This window comes from Oncorhynchus mykiss, chromosome 15 (genome assembly GCF_057628025.1).
Source record: "Oncorhynchus mykiss isolate SJ-2025 chromosome 15, ASM5762802v1, whole genome shotgun sequence".
Taxonomy (NCBI): Eukaryota; Metazoa; Chordata; class Actinopteri; order Salmoniformes; family Salmonidae; genus Oncorhynchus; species Oncorhynchus mykiss.
Window position 1 is genome coordinate 60,838,588 of NC_143036.1, and position 17,896 is coordinate 60,856,483.

At 42.3% G+C, this 17,896-nt stretch overlaps 2 protein-coding genes across 2 annotated transcripts; both read left to right on the forward strand.

Moving 5' to 3' along the window:
• The first annotated feature begins 1,069 nt into the window (after positions 1 to 1,069).
• LOC118938896 (uncharacterized) lies at positions 1,070 to 5,419 on the forward strand. The gene is made up of 7 exons (XM_090200560.1): positions 1,070 to 1,237; positions 1,377 to 1,477; positions 1,790 to 2,137; positions 2,365 to 2,697; positions 2,897 to 3,874; positions 4,039 to 4,413; positions 4,802 to 5,419. Exons 1-7 carry the CDS (start codon positions 1,083 to 1,085, stop codon positions 4,810 to 4,812), a joined length of 2,301 nt encoding a protein of 766 aa, XP_090056686.1. The 5' UTR covers positions 1,070 to 1,082; the 3' UTR covers positions 4,813 to 5,419.
• On the forward strand, positions 5,403 to 17,685 carry LOC110490762 (mitogen-activated protein kinase 11). The gene is made up of 12 exons (XM_036944760.2): positions 5,403 to 5,851; positions 11,263 to 11,392; positions 11,502 to 11,560; positions 11,767 to 11,878; positions 12,393 to 12,422; positions 12,683 to 12,730; positions 12,845 to 12,959; positions 13,181 to 13,252; positions 13,717 to 13,796; positions 14,046 to 14,124; positions 14,307 to 14,480; positions 14,700 to 17,685. The coding sequence occupies exons 1-12, from the start codon at positions 5,739 to 5,741 to the stop codon at positions 14,771 to 14,773; spliced, it is 1,086 nt and encodes a 361-aa protein (XP_036800655.1). The 5' UTR covers positions 5,403 to 5,738; the 3' UTR covers positions 14,774 to 17,685.
• The last annotated feature ends 211 nt before the right edge of the window (positions 17,686 to 17,896 follow it).

The window sequence follows — 17,896 nt, forward strand, 5'->3', positions numbered from 1 at the left end:
GTCGTATATTGCACAAATCTGGCCTTAATGGAAGAGTGGCAAGAAAGCCATTTCTTAAAGATATCCATAAAACGTGTAGTTTAAAGTTTGCCACAAGCCACCTGGGAGACACACCAAACATGTGGAAGAAGGTGCTCTGGTCAGATGAAACCAAAATTGAACTTTTTGGCAACAATGCAAAACGTTATGTTTGGCGTAAAAGCAACACAGCTCAACACACCATCCCCACTGTCAAACATGGTGGTGGCAGCATCATGGTTTGGGCCTGCTTTTCTTCAGCAGGGACAGGTAAGATGGTTAAAATTGATGGGAAGATGGATGGAGCCAAATACAGGACCAATCTGGAAGAACCTGATGGAGTCTGCAAAAGACTGGGACGGAGATTTGTCTTCCAACAAGACAATGATCCAAAACATAAAGCAAAATCTACAATGGAATGGTTCAAAAATAAACATCCAGGTGTTAGAATGGCCAAGTCAAAGTCCAGACCTGAATCCAATCGAGAACTGAAAACTGCTGTTCACAAATGCTCTCCATCCAACCTCACTGAGCTCGAGCTGTTTTGCAAGGAGGAATGGGAAAAAATGTCAGTCTCTCGATGTGCAAAACTGATAGAGACATACCCCAAGCGACTTACAGCTGTAATCGCAGCAAAAGGTGGCGCTACAAAGTATTAACTTAAGGGGGCTGAATAATTTTGCACGCCCAATTTTTCAGTTTTGATTTGTTAAAAAAGTTTGAAATATCCAATAAATGTCGTTCCACTTTATGATTGTGTCCCACTTGTTGTTGATTCTTCACAAAAAAAATACAGTTTTATATCTTTATGTTTGAAGCCTGAAATGTGGCAAAAGGTCGCAAAGTTCAAGGGGGCCGAATACTTTCGCAAGGCACTGTACCACTTGATACCTTGTCTCTCTAGTCCAGTATTGTTTATTCTGCGTTCTGTCCTTCTAGAGACTACTGTAGTGCTGATCACATATTTTTGGTTGCCTAGTTGACTTGAGTTGTGTCAACAACAAAAAAATCAAGCTGTGTCAAATGTAAAATGTCTCTGTTACACAGGTTGTGAGAGGAACCTAATGAAAGGAGTGGATTTTGGGATAAATAATATGGAACAATCGCCGCCATTCGTAACTAATGCAAGTCAGTGCAGGCAGAAATGCACCGAACATTACAATTGCCAGTACTTCACATTTGTTGGGAAAGAAGCAGGAATAAATAACCTAAATAACAGGTAGCCTACATGCTCAAAAAGCTTCTTTTTTTTTCTTCAATATGTGTTCGAGGCAGCTATAGAATTTTTAGATCAACACCATTCATGTTGTTCATTTCTGATAACTACTACCAGATTCTGTGTGATATTTATCCCACAGACACTGTTTTCTGATGACCTCAACTGATGATATGCCTGTCACAATACAATACCTTGAACATGCAACCTCAGGCTACTCCCTGAAAAACTGCAGTGGTATCAGTGAGTACACACGTATTTCGATTCATATAGTATATCTAATGAACAGAGGCAGATTTTGTTAATAGGCCCTAATTGTCACGCCCTGACCCTCATAAAACATTTTTAGAATGAGTTTGCATATTCTTTAATTTCTCCATGCCCCCGACACATGCTCTGTTGCTTTCCTCAATTACATCCATATCTCTATATTACTCTGCTATCAAACAGTATGTGTTGCCTGTATTTTACAATAGAAAGTGGTAACTAAAGATGGTAATGTTTGCCACTCAATACAACAAGCAGTCTGATAAGCATTTTCTCTATTTAAAACAGTCACCTACTCAGCCAAAAAGTACAGCCTCGTCCTTGAGGAGAAAAACTGGACTGAAGCACAAGAGTACTGCAGACAACACTACACAAACCTGTCCATCATACACACAGAAGAGGATTGGAAGGCAATTCAATCTTCTTTGGGTAATTTCATCGGTGATGTGTGGATTGGGCTCCATAGGTCTGGTTCAACTGAAAAGTGGAAGTGGTCTGATGGAGAGGACTTCATGTTCTTTAACTGGGAAAAGGGTTTTGGCGGCCATAACTGGGGTCATGACTGTGTCTTGTCTATTTCATCTCACTGGCAACCAGTCTCTTGTGCAACTCAAAGACAGTATATGTGTCAACGAGGTAAGGAATTAATCACTCACTGTCTCTTTTTATCAATGGAAAATCCAACTTGTCATTTAACAAATGGGATTGATTGACAACACCTACTCAAAACCTCTATTCTTCATCTAATCAGACCTCAAACACCTAATTAGATTATCATCTGTAACTTCCAAATTATTTCTTATTGTGTGAAGTCATTAATGGTCTCATGAAATCTGATGTGTCAGTTTCTTCTTCCCTCCTAGAAGTTCATCGTGGTAATGCAACAACAGAGAAGGTGTATGAGCTGATGCCTGGGACAAAGACGCAGCAGGATGCTCTGAAAGACTGCAAGAGCAAAGGCAGAGATCTGGCAAGTATCCTTAACCAGAAAGAACAGGAATCCTTTGATGAGGTGACTGAAGGGGACACCTGGATTGGACTTAAGCACAACAACAGCAACACAAAATGGGAATGGTCAAATGGAGAACCATTTCAGCAATGGGAAAACACCAGGGTAGATGGAAACTGTGTACAGCTGAACAGAAAATGGAGACCAAAAGATTGCTCTCGTCAAAGTGCTTTCCTTTGCTATGGAGGTAAGTTGAACCTTGTGAGATTGTTATCAAACTAAATGGTCATCATCCATGAATACGTTGTATGGAATCTACACAAAGAAAATCCTAGTTTTAATGTGATGAAATATTTTATAAAGATTAGGCCTACTTTGTTTTTGTGTCAATTATAAAAACAGGAAACTTCAAATGTGCTGAAATGTATTCTACTTCATTCTAACAGATGAACATCCACTTAACAACACCGGGGATTTAAACACTCCTGTTACACCTGAAACCACCAGCCCTACTTCAACTGGACCTCCGTCTACAGAAATTTTTACCACAACACCTACCACCTCACCAACTACCACTACTAAGGGACAGTCCACCACCTCACCAACTACCACTACTAAGGGACAGTCCACCACCTCACCAACTACCACTACTAAGGGACAGTCCACCACCTCACCAACTACCACTACTAAGGGACAGTCCACCACCTCACCAACTACCACTACTAAGGGACAGTCCACCACCTCACCAACTACCACTACTAAGGGACAGTCCACCACCTCACCACCTACCACTACTAAGGGACAGTCCACCACCTCACCAACTACCACTACTAAGGGACAGTCCACCACCTCACCAACTACCACTACTAAGGGACAGTCCACCACCTCACCAACTACCATTACTAAGGGACAGTCCACCACCTCACCAACTACCACTACTAATGGACAGTCCACCACCTCACCAACTACCACTACTAAGGGACAGTCCACCACCTCACCAACTACCACTACTAAGGGACAGTCCACCACCTCACCACCTACCACTACTTATGGACAGTCCACCACCTCACCAACTACCACTACTGAGGGAGAGTCCACCACCTCACCAACTACCACTACTAAGGGACAGTCCACCACCTCACCAACTACCACTACTAATGGACAGTCCACCACCTCACCACCTACCACTACTTATGGACAGTCCACCACCTCACCAATTACCACTAGTAAAGGACAGTCCACCACCTCACCAACTATCACTATTAATGGACAGTCCACCACCTCACCAACTACCACTACTGACAGACAGTCCACCACACTACCAACCTCAACTTCCAGTGGACAACTGACCTCATCAGGTTTCACCTCCCCAAACAATCAGCCAACATCCTCCCCCAGTAGTACAACTTCTCCACTCCATCCTAGTGAGTGTCAGACATGGTGCACAAGTGACAATTGGGTGCACAAGTGACAATTGTGAGCGTTTTAATGGCAAATAAGACCGAAAGTGTATGTGTATTTGTGGTTTTGTGTTTATTAACTTGCATTAACGTGTGCAGTTTCATGTGTGTTTGTCTTGTCCATGCAGATTACCTGCACTTCTTCAACGAGTCCAAGAGCTGGATCAATTCCCTGAAGTTCTGTAAAAGTCGTGGCTCCAAGTCTAACCTGGTGCAAATCACCAACCAGACTGTGCATGCTGACGTGACCCAGCTCCTGGCCAACGTGGAGCTGCAATGTGGGGAAGTGTGGATTGGTCTGGAGAGGTCCATCTTTGAGTGGAACGCCCCCTGGCTGTGGACCAGTAGTGATGTTGATAAGGTGGTGAAGTACAGTGAGTGGCACAGCTGCTTCCCCCTCAACCCCATCAATTACCATTGTGGTAAGATGGTCCGGGTTGGTAACGGAGAACTGAAATGGCTGGATGCTTCCTGTCATCAGGAATTACCCTTCATCTGTCAAGGTGCGTTGCTCAACTTTTAAGCTCCTATTTTGGGGCTTGTTCAGAGGGGTGGAACACTCAGAATGTTGCAGATAGACCAATGTTACATAGAACTGTCATGGTTTACTGCGGAATAGAGATTTACTGTCTTGACTCTCATGTCAGCTCTATGGAATGTATTACTTTATGCAATGCTTTGATTATACCTCCCTATTGAATAAGGCTCAACCTACATCCCAGAAACCCCCTCTCTACAGTTGGCTACTATCTGAATTGCTATTTTCTGCCTTTACTGTAGCCAATAGTATACTGTTGTTTAATAGTCTTGAATAAGCAAAAACAAAATAGCAAGGTCTAGTCATTAAAGATACATCAATGTCCTCTTATCCTGTATGTGATGTTTTAACAGATCTCCACTAGAGGGCTCTACATGGCAGCCTGGACAGTCTGCAGACACTCAGGGTCTGGAAAGGCCCTGCATTTCAATTCATTATATTATTAAACCACTATTACTATTATTACTATTAGAATTATTATTACTATTTTTACTATTACATTATATTACTTAATGATACTGTATGTTTACTCATAACCATGGATGGCTATGACTGTTATTAACTGTACTAATTTGATTGTTTAAAAGTAGAGTAGATAAAAGTAAAGAAAATATTATTCAAATTAAAATGTAGTATTTAGCTTTGTGTGATCACTGTAGTTTATTGGAGACAGCTACATAGTTATAATGACAATATTGGTATTTTTTATGTATGCATTTCATGCTATAACTGTGACTTCTGTGAAATTGACACGGCTGCATTGATGGCCATATTGATGCAACAAGGTGCCATAAACTCAAATCAACTGAACCATTGAGCTTTGCAAAAACATGCATTGGAGACATAATCCCATTTTCATAAAAAAAAAAAAAATGATAAGGTTTACATAGGCTATGGGTAACTATTATTTGCAGTAGCCTATCCTAATAGATTAATGAGATGAATCACTCCCCTATCTCATCCCCCCTTCCACTCAGCACCCCCCATGTCTGAGACATCGTGCTCAGAATCTATTACCAGCCCTATCTCTCTATTTACACTTCCCCCTTCACAGAAATATCGAGAGAGAGAAAGATACTTTTGTTTATTGTCTACTTCACTTGCTTTGGCAATTTTAATTTAATTTTAAAATAAAGCCCTTGAATTGAACTGAGCGAGAGAGAGAAAGAGAGAGAGACAGAAAGAGAGTCAGCAGCTCCCCTCTGTGCACTCATTCGGAGACAGTTACCGCGGATTGTGAAGACAGAGCAATCAGTCCAGTACTGAGAGCTCGTTTTATTTACGGTAAAAATGTCGGCCAGACCAGGCTACTATCGGCAGGAGCTGAACAAGACTGTATGGGAGGTTCCCGAGCGGTACCAGAACCTGACTCCCGTGGGCTCGGGGGCCTACGGTTCGGTATGGTGAGTAGGCTATATGAAAGAGGAAGGGGCGAGGCTGCAAAGAAGTCCAGAAACACAATACAATGCAGAGGGAAAACATAATTTATCCGTATGATTTGTATTATGAATATGCATTATTGGATAATATTGGAAAAACAATAGGCCTATGTATAGCCTATTCTCGTTACTATTGTGCAATTACCAGTCTATTGTTATTATTGAGGCAGTTATTAGGCTGATTTAATATAATTTGTTAATGTAGCGCAGTTAGTTGTTATGCACGAGAAAGTCATCAATGTTATTTTCATGTTTGTTCAATGTGGATTCACTAGACTACTCTATTTGTATCAATATGATGCTGTCATAAAGGCTTCGTTTTCCATTTTATTGGTTTATCTGTCGTTGACACCATTCCCAAATACTGGGCGTCATCACTCGAACAGCAGACTGTCTGCAGTTGTTGCCTCTCGGTGCGGAGGCATTAAACACCTCAAGCTTTGCATGTACAATAGCTGATTCGGTCTGCCCCATACGATTCCCATACCGAAAGAGGAGACAATTAGGAGTTATCGGCGCATCGCACCTGCAACCACGCGCTACCGGAGATCCTCTGAATCGTGACAGTTCTCAATAGGATACATTAGTTCCATAAGGTTTTGGGGGCTATTAATAACAGGGACAGCACTTCGGGGGGATCTGCACTGAACAACTGAAGGATGCATGACACATCTGTAAAGCCATGGGCATGTGTAGGGGGCACCTCAGTTGCAAATATCTTGAATTGTTTTGTTTTTTTCAGACATTTGTGCTGTTATGGACTTTTGTCTTTGATATGCATATGTTCACTTCAGACAGTGAAGAGGGGCCTCTTAGAATACATCTCAACATTGTATTCATGACTACCAGTCTTTTGACCGAATAACAGACTTCAATTTCACAACCTGATCTCCTCCCCATACAGTAAACGCTCTCTCTTTCTCTCACGCACACACACACACCGCTGTCTAGCCCAATGAGGTGGTTCTTATGGTCTACATTTCCACATGAACAAGTTCCTTTTTTCTCACAAGTGGGTTGGGCAATATTTCCTTGTTTTAATTTTGGATCACTCTTTGTCTGTTGCAGGAGAAGAGACACCGTTGCCATGGCGAGGTGTCATGGTGATGTGTGCACCTCGGCTTGAGTGTCATACAGGCAATACATATTGATCCATGCATGGGAAGGGAAATTAAGTGCTTTGCGGTTTCAATGTCTGCTTTTACTATAAAAGCACTGGTAGATAGATTAGATTAACATTGTGGGCACATCTCTCTTTGTTGTTTATATGCTGGTAAAACAGCCAACCATGGCCTGTCAAGCCAATGCTTTTGCATCTCCTAGGACAGAGGGAAGTGAGGATGTGATCGTCTGAGGATCAGCCCAGGGAGACAGACAACAGACATCTGTGATGCAGCAGACATGGAAGAGAAGGGAGGCACAGAAACTACATGTTAGCCCAAGCAATATCTAAGCCTTTATTGGTCAATTAGATTTAATGGAAGTTTAGCCTAGCTGGTTGATGGGAAGAACTGCAGTGTTTTACTACTCCACTGAGAAATCCTGGTGAAGTCGGCACAGTTATGTCTGTTTGATTTGATAAAGACCTTGGAAGCTGATAGATAGGTATACATGATAGCATAGCAACAATTCAAACAAAGACCATCCCTGTGTCTGCTTCTTTTGACTAATACAATTCTCTACAGTTAAAAACAAAACTCATTATTTATGTGGATTCACAAACACATTTAATACACCATCAACCAAGATGCAGAGCAATGCAGTCGTGTGATCTGCTACACCTACAAAATGGCACCACTGCTCATAGTACCAGTCTAGCCAGCAAGGACACTCACATTCTTGCACACAATCTCCCTCTCTCTTTCTCTCTCTCTCTGAGCCCTGCATTGTTCAGGCTGTGCTCCAGTCATTGTCACTGTTTTCTCCATGGCAGAGCTGATTGATTAGCAGAGGGGTGGGGGTTTGGGAATTGGGAAGGTATATTATAGGGGGTTGGGAGTTAAAAAGTAAGAAAAATATATACATGGAGCACCGGTACCGAGTCAATGTGCAGGGGTACGAGGTAGTTGAGGTAATACAGTATGTACATGTAGGTAAGGGTAAAGGTGACTAGGCAATCAGGATAGGTGATAAACAAAGTAGCAGCAGCGTATGTGATGAGTGTGAAAGTGTGTCTATCTGTAAGTGTATGTGTGTGTTTGGTGTGTGTGAGCGTGTTGGAGTGTCAGTGTAGTATGTGTGAGTGTGTGGGTATAGTCCAGTGAGTGGGCATAGAGCCAGTGCAACAGAGTCAGTACAAATAAAAAGGGGGTCAATGTAAATGGCAGTGGTGGAAAAAGTACCCAATTGTCATACTTTGAGTAAAAGTAAAAGATACCTTAATAGAAAATGACTGAAGTAAAAGTGAAAGTCATCCCGTAAAAAACTACTTGAGTAAAAGTCTAAATGTATTTGGTTTTAAATACACTTAAGTATCAAAAGTAAAATGTAGTTGCTAAAATATACTTAAGTATCAAAAGTAAAATGTAGTTGCTAAAATATACTTAAGTATCAAAAGTAAAATGTAGTTGCTAAAATATACTTAAGTATCAAAAGTAAAATGTAGTTGCTAAAATATACTTAAGTATCAAAAGTAAAATGTAGTTGCTAAAATATACTTAAGTATCAAAAGTAAAATTCATTATATTAAGCAAACCAGACGACACAATTGTCTTTTTTTAAATTTACGGATAGCCAGGGTCACACTCCAACAGACATAATTTACAAACAAAGCATTTGTGTTTAGTAGGAATGACCAGCGAGGTTCTCTTGATACGTGTGTGAATTGGACCATTTTCTGTCCTGCTTAGCATTCAAAATGTAACGAGCATTTTCGGGTGTCAGGGAAAATGTATGTAGTAAAGTAAAAGTTGTCAAATATAAACAGTAAAGTAAATTACAGATACCCCAAAAAAATACTTAAGTAGTACTTTAAAGTATTTTACACCCCTGGCAAATAGTCAGTGTAGCCATTTGATTAACTGTTCAGCAATCTTATGGCTTGGGGGTAGACGCTGTTCAGGAGCATTTTGGTCTTAGAATTTGGTGCTCCGGTACCGCCTGCCCTGTGGTAGCAGAGAGAACAGTCTATAACTTGGGTGGCAGGAGTCTTTGACAATTTTTAGGGCCTTCCTCCTACACCGCCTGGTATAGAGGTTCTGGATGGCAGGTTAGCTTGGCCCCAGTGATGTACTAAGCCATACACACTAATCTCTGTAGTGCCTTACGGTCGGATGCCAAGCAGCTGCCATACCAAGCGGTGATGCAGCCAGCCAAGCTGCCTGAATGGTGTAGCCACCAGACAGAGGTATTATTGTGCATGCACTAAAGCAGACTAATATCACACATTGACTGCATACCATGCAGAACATCACATATACACATGTATTAGTTTTCCATCATTATACCAGCAGGCATCAAAACTCATATCTGAATGAAAATGCACATTTAAAATGCATTGGAATGTCTGAGATTTTCACAAATGTGGTTGCTACTTTAAATAGAATTTATTCCAATAACTGGAAAGCTTTTCATAGACTGCAAAACACCAGTCACGCGTAATGAAAATATTTGTCAATCTTGAGACATCGTACTGCTACTTCCCTTCGCTTTCCCAAGTCGTATCATTTCTCATTTCCCGCTCAGCATGCAGACTGCAAACCCCTAATTCAATCTCAATGGTTACTTTTCCTTCCATCGGTCTCCTGAAAGGAAGTTGGAACGTCTTGGCCAATAATATAACTCTAATTCGTTCTGACTGATGGGTTTAGAACTTGTCCATGATACTGAACATATTCTTCACAATGTAACTGGGAAACTCTTTGTTGGTGTAACGTTATGTAACAGTAATATAGCGTTGTGCAAATGTTTGCGCTTGCATCATGAATGCTTAATTTAGTCAAAAGAACTCAATTCCATGTGCCCATTTCAACTGTTGCAGCAACACTATGCAAATCATGGCTACTGTGAGTGTGTGGTATTTGTAGGGGTTTGGCTGCTTAAAGAGCTATTATCATGTCGCTGCGGTGCCATTTAGCCGACACTGTTGTGCAGAGTTTGTTTACAACGTGAGAGGACAAGCGATGACCGCCGAAGCTCTCGGATGAACGCACACATGAAATATAATCTCAAGTACATGGAACTGTCTATCAGTGTTAACATGCTGTGGGGAGCAAGATGCTGGAGAATAAAAGCAAGCATCCTTCATTTTAAATTCTAGGTGCAAACAAGATGCTCTGGCAGATGCTTTCATGTATGCCCCACTATTTCCTTTGAATGATTGCATATGCTTAAGTCTAAAGTCAATATAGATAGCTAGATGAAGAGAGAGAAAGTGAGAGAGAAATCCAAATGACTTTGCATCAGATATTGCGCTGCATTACTGTAACGGCTGATAAAACGTTCTGAGATGGAAGACAGTCAGTTGTAGAAATCGATGCACAGCCTGCCTGTGGAGTTGTGGGCAGTGAGGTGGACAGCCATGTATGGAAGATGAGATGGCAGAGTGTGTGTGTGTGTGTGTGTGTGACTGAGAGGTCTGGCTTGTGTCATGGAAAGATGATGGTATGCTAGCTGCCTGTTTGGCTAACATTTAACAGGGGCATCTGGGGAAGCAGCAGGTGCTTCTGTGGCTGTGCATGAAATGAATGCACTTGGCCTTGTCTGAAGGCGATGCCTTCAGGTATGTGCATGGCCTTTTGTGTTGTACACGTGGCAGGCCGCAGGTAACAACATAGTAATGGTGTAGTGCTCCTCGCAGGCTGGTTAAAGGGGTTAAAGGTCAGGTTGATAATGACAGTGATTTACGTGGTTGTTTTAACTTCTCGTGCCGTTGTGGCTCTGTGCTGCCTCTCCTTCCTCTTTACTTCACAATTCCTCTTTCTCACCTCCTTTACTGCTTCTTCTTTCCTTCTGTCCAGTTTCTTTCGATTTCTCAAACACTTTTATTTCCTGTCTGGTACTTCCTGTCCCCTCCCTCATCTCTTGCTCTCCCTCAATCTCTCTCTGACCTTCTCTACTCCTTCTACAGTACACTCCTTTGTCTCTTCATTCCTCTATAATGTTATTGCTTAGTATCTTTTTCATTTCCCCTAACACTCCTTCTCTCTGTGCAACATCGGAATTGAGTAAGATGTTGCACCAAATGCTGCCGAAGTAGAAATAACACTGTCAACAACGAAGACGGCAGCGCAACACCAGTACACTACTCAGACATACATTTGCACTTCAAAGGAAACAATAATGATTCTAATCATTTAATGATCAACATGTTTAAAAGCAATGCATTTCATTTTGTAATCTGCTGTCGCTCATCTCCCCCCCACACACACACACAGCTCAGCATATGACGTGCGGCTACGACAGAAGGTGGCGGTGAAAAAGCTGTCTCGGCCTTTCCAGTCCCTTATCCACAGTAGGCGCTCGTACCGTGAGCTCCGGCTGCTCAAGCACATGAAACATGAGAACGTGAGTAAGGAGTGGTTGAAGCCCTCCCGTGTTGGCTAGTTGACCAAAATTGCCTTGATAATGCACAATAGAGTTGTAACTCTTTGGCATCAACCTTCTCCCTCAACAGGTAATAGGACTACTGGATGTATTCTCCCCTGCTGCATCGCTAGAGGACTTCCATGAAGTGTGAGTGACCACTGAAAGAGCACTAGGATGTCCAACATACCCCAAACAGTGATTATACTGTCATGGTTATTCTGATGATAACATGTTGCATTTAAATAGAGCTTTTCACCAGGATTCAAGGCATGTACTATCTAACTGAAATGGAACATCTCCACGCACTGTTCTAAAAGTCCCCTCCTCCTCCTCCCTCCTCCTCCTCTTTCCAGCTACCTGGTAACCAACTTGATGGGGGCAGACCTGAACAACATAGTCAAATTCCAGCGTCTCTCTGATGAGCATGTGCAGTTTCTTATTTACCAGCTGCTCAGAGGCCTCAAGGTAGTTGTATCATGTTTAGACATGTTTTTTTATACATACTATCCCATACACTGACAGTACAAAGCAACCTTCCCTGATAATAATTGTTTTAACTCAAAGGAAACTGTTAAGTATTTCAATGTGCCACAATTGAACCTCAAACACCATGATGATCATTTTTATACTATAAAACTACTGGCTATAATTTACTAGAAAATCCCTTAATTAACATCCTCTGAAATGGTATATATACTGCACCCTGACTTTTGATTATAAACTCGGATATACTGCTAAGTTTGAAAGCTACATTATGCCTGGCTCACTAGGTAGTACAGTTAACAGGGGACTGACCAGCCAGCCAAGTAACTAGCAAACCTAGTTACCAAGGAATTAACAAAAAATGTAGACCCTTTTAGACAGGGGCCAATGTTGGAATACACTGTTGACCTCTCTCTCTCTCTCCTTTCTTTCCTCTCTCCACCCACTCCTCCCCCAATCCCGCTACCATGTCCCTTTTCCGTCTCCCCCTGAACAGTACATCCATTCAGCAGGACTGATCCACAGAGTGAGTGGTGGCTTTCCTCTTCTCTTCTCTTCTTGCCCACTCTTTTCATTTTGTGCTTTGTTGGCTTTAAAAGGCATTCTGTATTTAAAATGTACCGGTATGTGTGAAAGTAGATCATATCATATTGTGTGAGTTTGTTAGAGAGAGATTGTTCTGTCTGTCTGTCTGTCTTTCTCCCTTTCTTTCTCCCTTTCTTTTCCCCTGTCCCTCAGACAGTCTTTGTGTTGAACGTTCTGTCTTTTCATGTGTCTGTCTCACAGGACCTAAAACCAAGTAACGTGGCAGTGAACGAGGACTGCGAGCTGAGGGTAAGACCAGTGGCCCAGCCACCCAACTCCTCAACGCCTCAGACAATCACAACCCCCCCCCCCCAACTCGGTAATGGCTATCACCATGACAACCTGTGTCTCTCTCTCCCCCAGATCCTTGACTTTGGATTGGCCAGACAGACGGATGATGAGATGACGGGGTACGTGGCGACTCGCTGGTATCGAGCGCCAGAAATCATGCTTAATTGGATGCACTACAATCAGACAGGTACAGATCCACACTCACACAACCCAAAAATGATCATAAAACCAAGATTCTCATTTCACACCACACATTACCAGACACCTTCTAATATAACAACCAAACACATACTCTATCATCATGCAGTTCTATCCAGAAAGAAAAATTAGCTAGCTATATCTGTGCCGTTATGGCTAATCGTAAAATCCTGTTGTTATGACGACTGAATGTTAACGCCTCTGTTACAGTGGATATCTGGTCAGTGGGATGCATCATGGGAGAGCTGCTGAAGGGGAAGGTCCTGTTTCCAGGCAACGACTGTATCTTTCACTAACACGGACATGGCTTGAGACTGAGTGCACTACACTCCACAACCACTCTCCAGCGCTGTTACCACCAATACTGCTCTATGGACACACATCAGCTCCTCCCATATTTGCATCACAATCCCATCTAGAGATATAGCCTTTCTGTCTGAAGGGGAAGTGTATTGAGAGTGACTGAAAGGAAAGGAAGTTCACAATGGACTGAATTGTATTGGCTGTCACTGTACAGAGTCTAAAGACTGAAACAAATAGGAATGTGATTTACTGCTTTGTATGTCTGTATTGGGTCCTCAAATGTAGGAGTATGCTGTGTGCATAAAACTAACACCAGAACACTGTTCTAGCAAAGTCAAGTATGCCTAACCTCGGTCAGTTGTTCTACCTAAAGAGTTGGTCCTGCCAACCAAATGACTTTTTCACGATCATGATGGCCCTTAATTAACCCCTCCTGATCTAAGATATCGACCAGCTGAAGAGGATTATGGAGGTGGTGGGCACCCCGACCCCTGACCTTCTACAGAAGATCTCTTCTGAACATGTGAGAAGATGGAGAAATAGAGGGAGAGATGGGAAAGTTGAATGGATCATTTAGCTATAGCAATGCTTTAATGATACTGATGATCCCCTGACATCCATTGATCGGTGTAATTGATTGACTAATTTGATGATAGATTATTCAATATTTTGCTTGTAGCATGATTGATTTCTCAATTGATGGATCAATTGGCCCTGCAATGTACTGTACACATTGTCACGTGTGTCGTTGTACATTGCTTCCTATTCATAGGCTCAGAAATATATCCAGTCTCTACCCTTCATGCCCCAGCAGGACTTAGAGAAGATATTCAGAGGAGCCAACCCAATGGGTGAGACTGAGTCATACCCGATAACTGAATTTGCTGGAGGCAAATTTTAAACCAAGGCTATGGATTACATAAGGCAGCTTTGCTAGTATTTTTCCCTTTGTGCCTGCATCTTAATCTCGGTCTCCATCTTTCTCTCTGCATCTCCATTCTTCTCTCTCCCTCCCTCTCCCTCTCTCCCTCAGCTGTGAATCTACTGAAGCGCATGCTGGTTCTGGACTGTGATGGGCGTATCTCTGCCAGTGAGGCTCTCTCCCACCCTTATTTCTCCCAGTACCACGACCCGGATGACGAACCAGAGGCCCTGCCCTACGACCAGACGCTGGAGAGCAAGGACCGCACACTAGAGGAGTGGAAAGGTGAGAGAGCGAGAGAGAGAGAGAGAGAGATGGAAGGTGGCTGGAGTGGAGGAGGTTAAGAGGGATTTTCCTTTTTAAAGATTCAACAGTTATTTTCTGCTGTGTTCTTGACCAGATATAAATGTTCTCTCTTCCTGCTCACCTTTTGTTCATCCCTCTTTCTTCACCGCATCTTCTTTCTCTCTCTCTTTCTCTCTCTCTCTCCATCCCCCTATACAGAGCTGGTGTTTGGGGAGATGAAAGGAATCAAAGCGCCTGTCAGCGAGACGAGTAGTCTACAGGTGGAACAGTGAAAGACAAACCCTGCCTCCTTCTGCTCGATCTGTCCCGTCAGCTGAGGAAGGACCGCCGTCTTGTCTCCGTCTGTCTGTCGGCGTTGGGGAGGCGGGAGGATCCGAAAGAAAGAGAGAAACAACGCTGTGTCCCCTAAAGGCATGACACCCCTCCCCTTGCTCACTGTGACTGGCTATTTGACTGCCTGTCTTGAGTTTTGTAAAAGGGGAGCAGGGAGAGGGGAGGTCTGGTTGAACTGAAAGTGATGAGAATACGCACATTACGATGATTACAGGGAGCATGCTTTGATAGGTAAATGTTTACAGTCTGTTGAAGAGAGGTAGGAGAGAGAGACAGACAGAGACAGAGAGAGAAAGTAGCACTAGGGTTTTCAAATCTACCTAAGGGTCCAACTGGTAAATGGTCATTGGCTATAGGTTACTGGAAATCTTTCGTCATGAAGACATTTTATAAGCAGTCATAACGGATGTCAGTTTAAGTCTGCTTATAACACCTGTTATGTCATAGTAATGACAGTTTTATGACATAGGGTTCTAGTGAATTTTTGTCAAGAATTTTCCACACATTTTATCATATTTCTATTTTAGTTGTAGCAAATATGTTATTTCACAGAAACTTACATAAGATGGTTCCTCCCTCGATATAGACCAATGAATGCCCTTTGTGCTGTTACTGCACAACATCCCCCAACCCTCACCAATATGCCACATCATGTACAACTATTGGCCAGATTCCCTAAGCATTTAGAATTGTTTTTACAGTTGTTTTTACAGTTTTTAACACCGGTGGTAGTGTTTTGTTTACGGAGACATAGCATTTGCAGCAATGCAGTTATGTAGATATGTCCCAATGTACAGGTAACTGCCAACATAAAGAATACATCAACATAAAGTGTTTTAACAGGGCATTGGGCAAAACACAAGCCAGAGCAGATTCAGTGCACCTTGGCAAAGTTTCTGGAACTCCATTGGTGGGATGCGACACCGTTCTTTCATGGGAAATTCCATCGTTTGGTGTTTTGATGGGGGTGGTGGAAAACGCTGTCTCAGGCGCCGCTCCAGAATCTCCCATAAGTGTTCAATTGGGTTGAGATCTGGTGACTGAGACAGCCATGGCATATGGTTTACATCGTTTTCATGCACGTCAAACCATTCAGTGACCATTCGTGCCCTGTCGATGGGAGCATTGTCATCCTGTGAGGGCATAGTCATCGTGGCCAAAATAATGGCCTGCCCAGCATTTTTATACATGACCCTAAACATGATGGGATGTTAATTGATTAATTAATTAACTCAGAAACCATACCTATGTGGAAGCACCTGTTTTCAATATGCTTTGTATCTCTTATTAACTCAAGTGTTTCCATTATTTTTGCAGTGACCTGCATGTAAGCATGTATGCATTTGTTGCTGGTATCACCCATTTCAAATTCCACTTGGCTCCAGTCCAACAGGTTTTACTAGTCCCTGGCACTGTTGAGAAACCCAACCCTATAGCTGAAGTTTACATCTGAACATTCAACAGATACTATTACCCACAGTGACTCCCACAGATACCATTACCCACAGTGACTCCCACAGATACCATTACCCACAGTGACTCCCACAGATACCATTACCCACAGTGACTCCCACAGATACCATTACCCACAGTGACTCCCACAGATACCATTACCCACAGTGACTCCCACAGATACCATTACCCACAGTGACTCCCACAGATACCATTACCCACAGTGACTCCCACAGATACCATTACCCACAGTGACTCCCACAGATACCATTATGCAGATTAAATTGGATTTACAATAGGTCTGAATGTTGTAGTTTCAGAGGTCTAATATTCAGCATGTTTTAAAGGGGCGTACTGAGGTGAACGAATTACAGGGGAGTAAAATAATTCAATTTTCAGTAAAAAACATGTTCTGGAACTGCAACATATACTACCCCAAGAACTTCAACATCAATCATATACACCATGCCTCAATTACAGTAGAGATAATCCAAAATACTCTTTCTCGATTGATGTTTGACTATTTACGGTCTTGTATGTGTCATGTACAAATGTTGATTTTGGAAACTTGGTGGATTTAAATAGAACTGCAAAAAAGATGAATGTATACAAAACTGTATGTTTAAAAAACAAGTGTCTTTTCATTCTATGGTGGCATGAATTTGAACTGTACAATTTCTGCCGTATGCATTTCCAATCAATAACCGAATGTCAACTCTGTGTCATAATGCCATGACAACTCATGACAGTTGATGTCAACCAACTCAACTCTATTACAACAGTTATAACACCATTATGCAGCATGAACAAGTAAACATTTGGTTACACATATTCAGAATAAATCAAATCGATCTATTCCCTGTCTTGGTAACGTCATGAATAACGAATGATGCGTGCATCAGTCCAGTCTTGTTTTCTCCCAAAAATGATTAAGTCTGTTGTTGATTGGACAAACTCCTTTATGTTTCCAAGTATCACGCAGCAGCCTATCAGCCGGTATGCAGCACTATGTCAGTGGTGAGAATCTGTCATGGGCATAGCATGTTGTGGCATTATGAAAGACCACTTTACCCCAGAGTTACGGCCTACTCATTCCTCCTCCACATGGCCAAAGTTCCATCAATACTCCCAGCCCACACAAACAGTAGCTTTCCAGTGCTTTATGGGTTCCAAGTCTGAGTATACATGGCCTTTTCTGTGTGTGTGTGTGTGTGTGTCAATTTGCCTTCAAGGTCCATTCTTGCATGTTTCCAACAAACATGCCTGCAGGCATCAAACTATGTCATAATCTCTCAGCCACAGAACAGAGACAGTATTATGAGAGACCATCATGACGACGCATGTATCCTCTTCTTCCTCGTCATCAATAAAAGCTAAATTCATCACCAGTTATCTTACTGTGTGTGTGTGTGTGTGTGTGGGGGGGGGGGGGTACATTTTTACTTCTGAGCCTGCATATAAACAGCAACAACACTATCAGCAAAGCAGAAAGGAAGGGAGGCCAGGGAAATACTAAAATAACTTTCATCCCTATCTTCAGGCTAGGCTAGCTCTCCGCTATCTCATGGCAACAGACAGCATTTTGGCAACATTCCTTATAACTTGATTGT

Bases quoted from the DNA above. Each gene is read 5' to 3' on its own strand.
- LOC118938896 (XM_090200560.1), top strand. From the start codon at position 1,083: ATGAAAGGAGTGGATTTTGGGATAAATAATATGGAACAATCGCCGCCA. The intron at 2,138-2,364 runs GTAAGGAATTAA...CTTCCCTCCTAG, and splicing joins ACAGTATATGTGTCAACGAG to AAGTTCATCGTGGTAATGCA. The intron at 2,698-2,896 runs GTAAGTTGAACC...TCATTCTAACAG, and splicing joins TGCTTTCCTTTGCTATGGAG to ATGAACATCCACTTAACAAC.
- LOC110490762 (XM_036944760.2), top strand. From the start codon at position 5,739: ATGTCGGCCAGACCAGGCTACTATCGGCAGGAGCTGAACAAGACTGTA. The intron at 11,393-11,501 runs GTGAGTAAGGAG...CTCCCTCAACAG, and splicing joins AGCACATGAAACATGAGAAC to GTAATAGGACTACTGGATGT. The intron at 14,481-14,699 runs GTGAGAGAGCGA...CCCCCTATACAG, and splicing joins CACACTAGAGGAGTGGAAAG to AGCTGGTGTTTGGGGAGATG.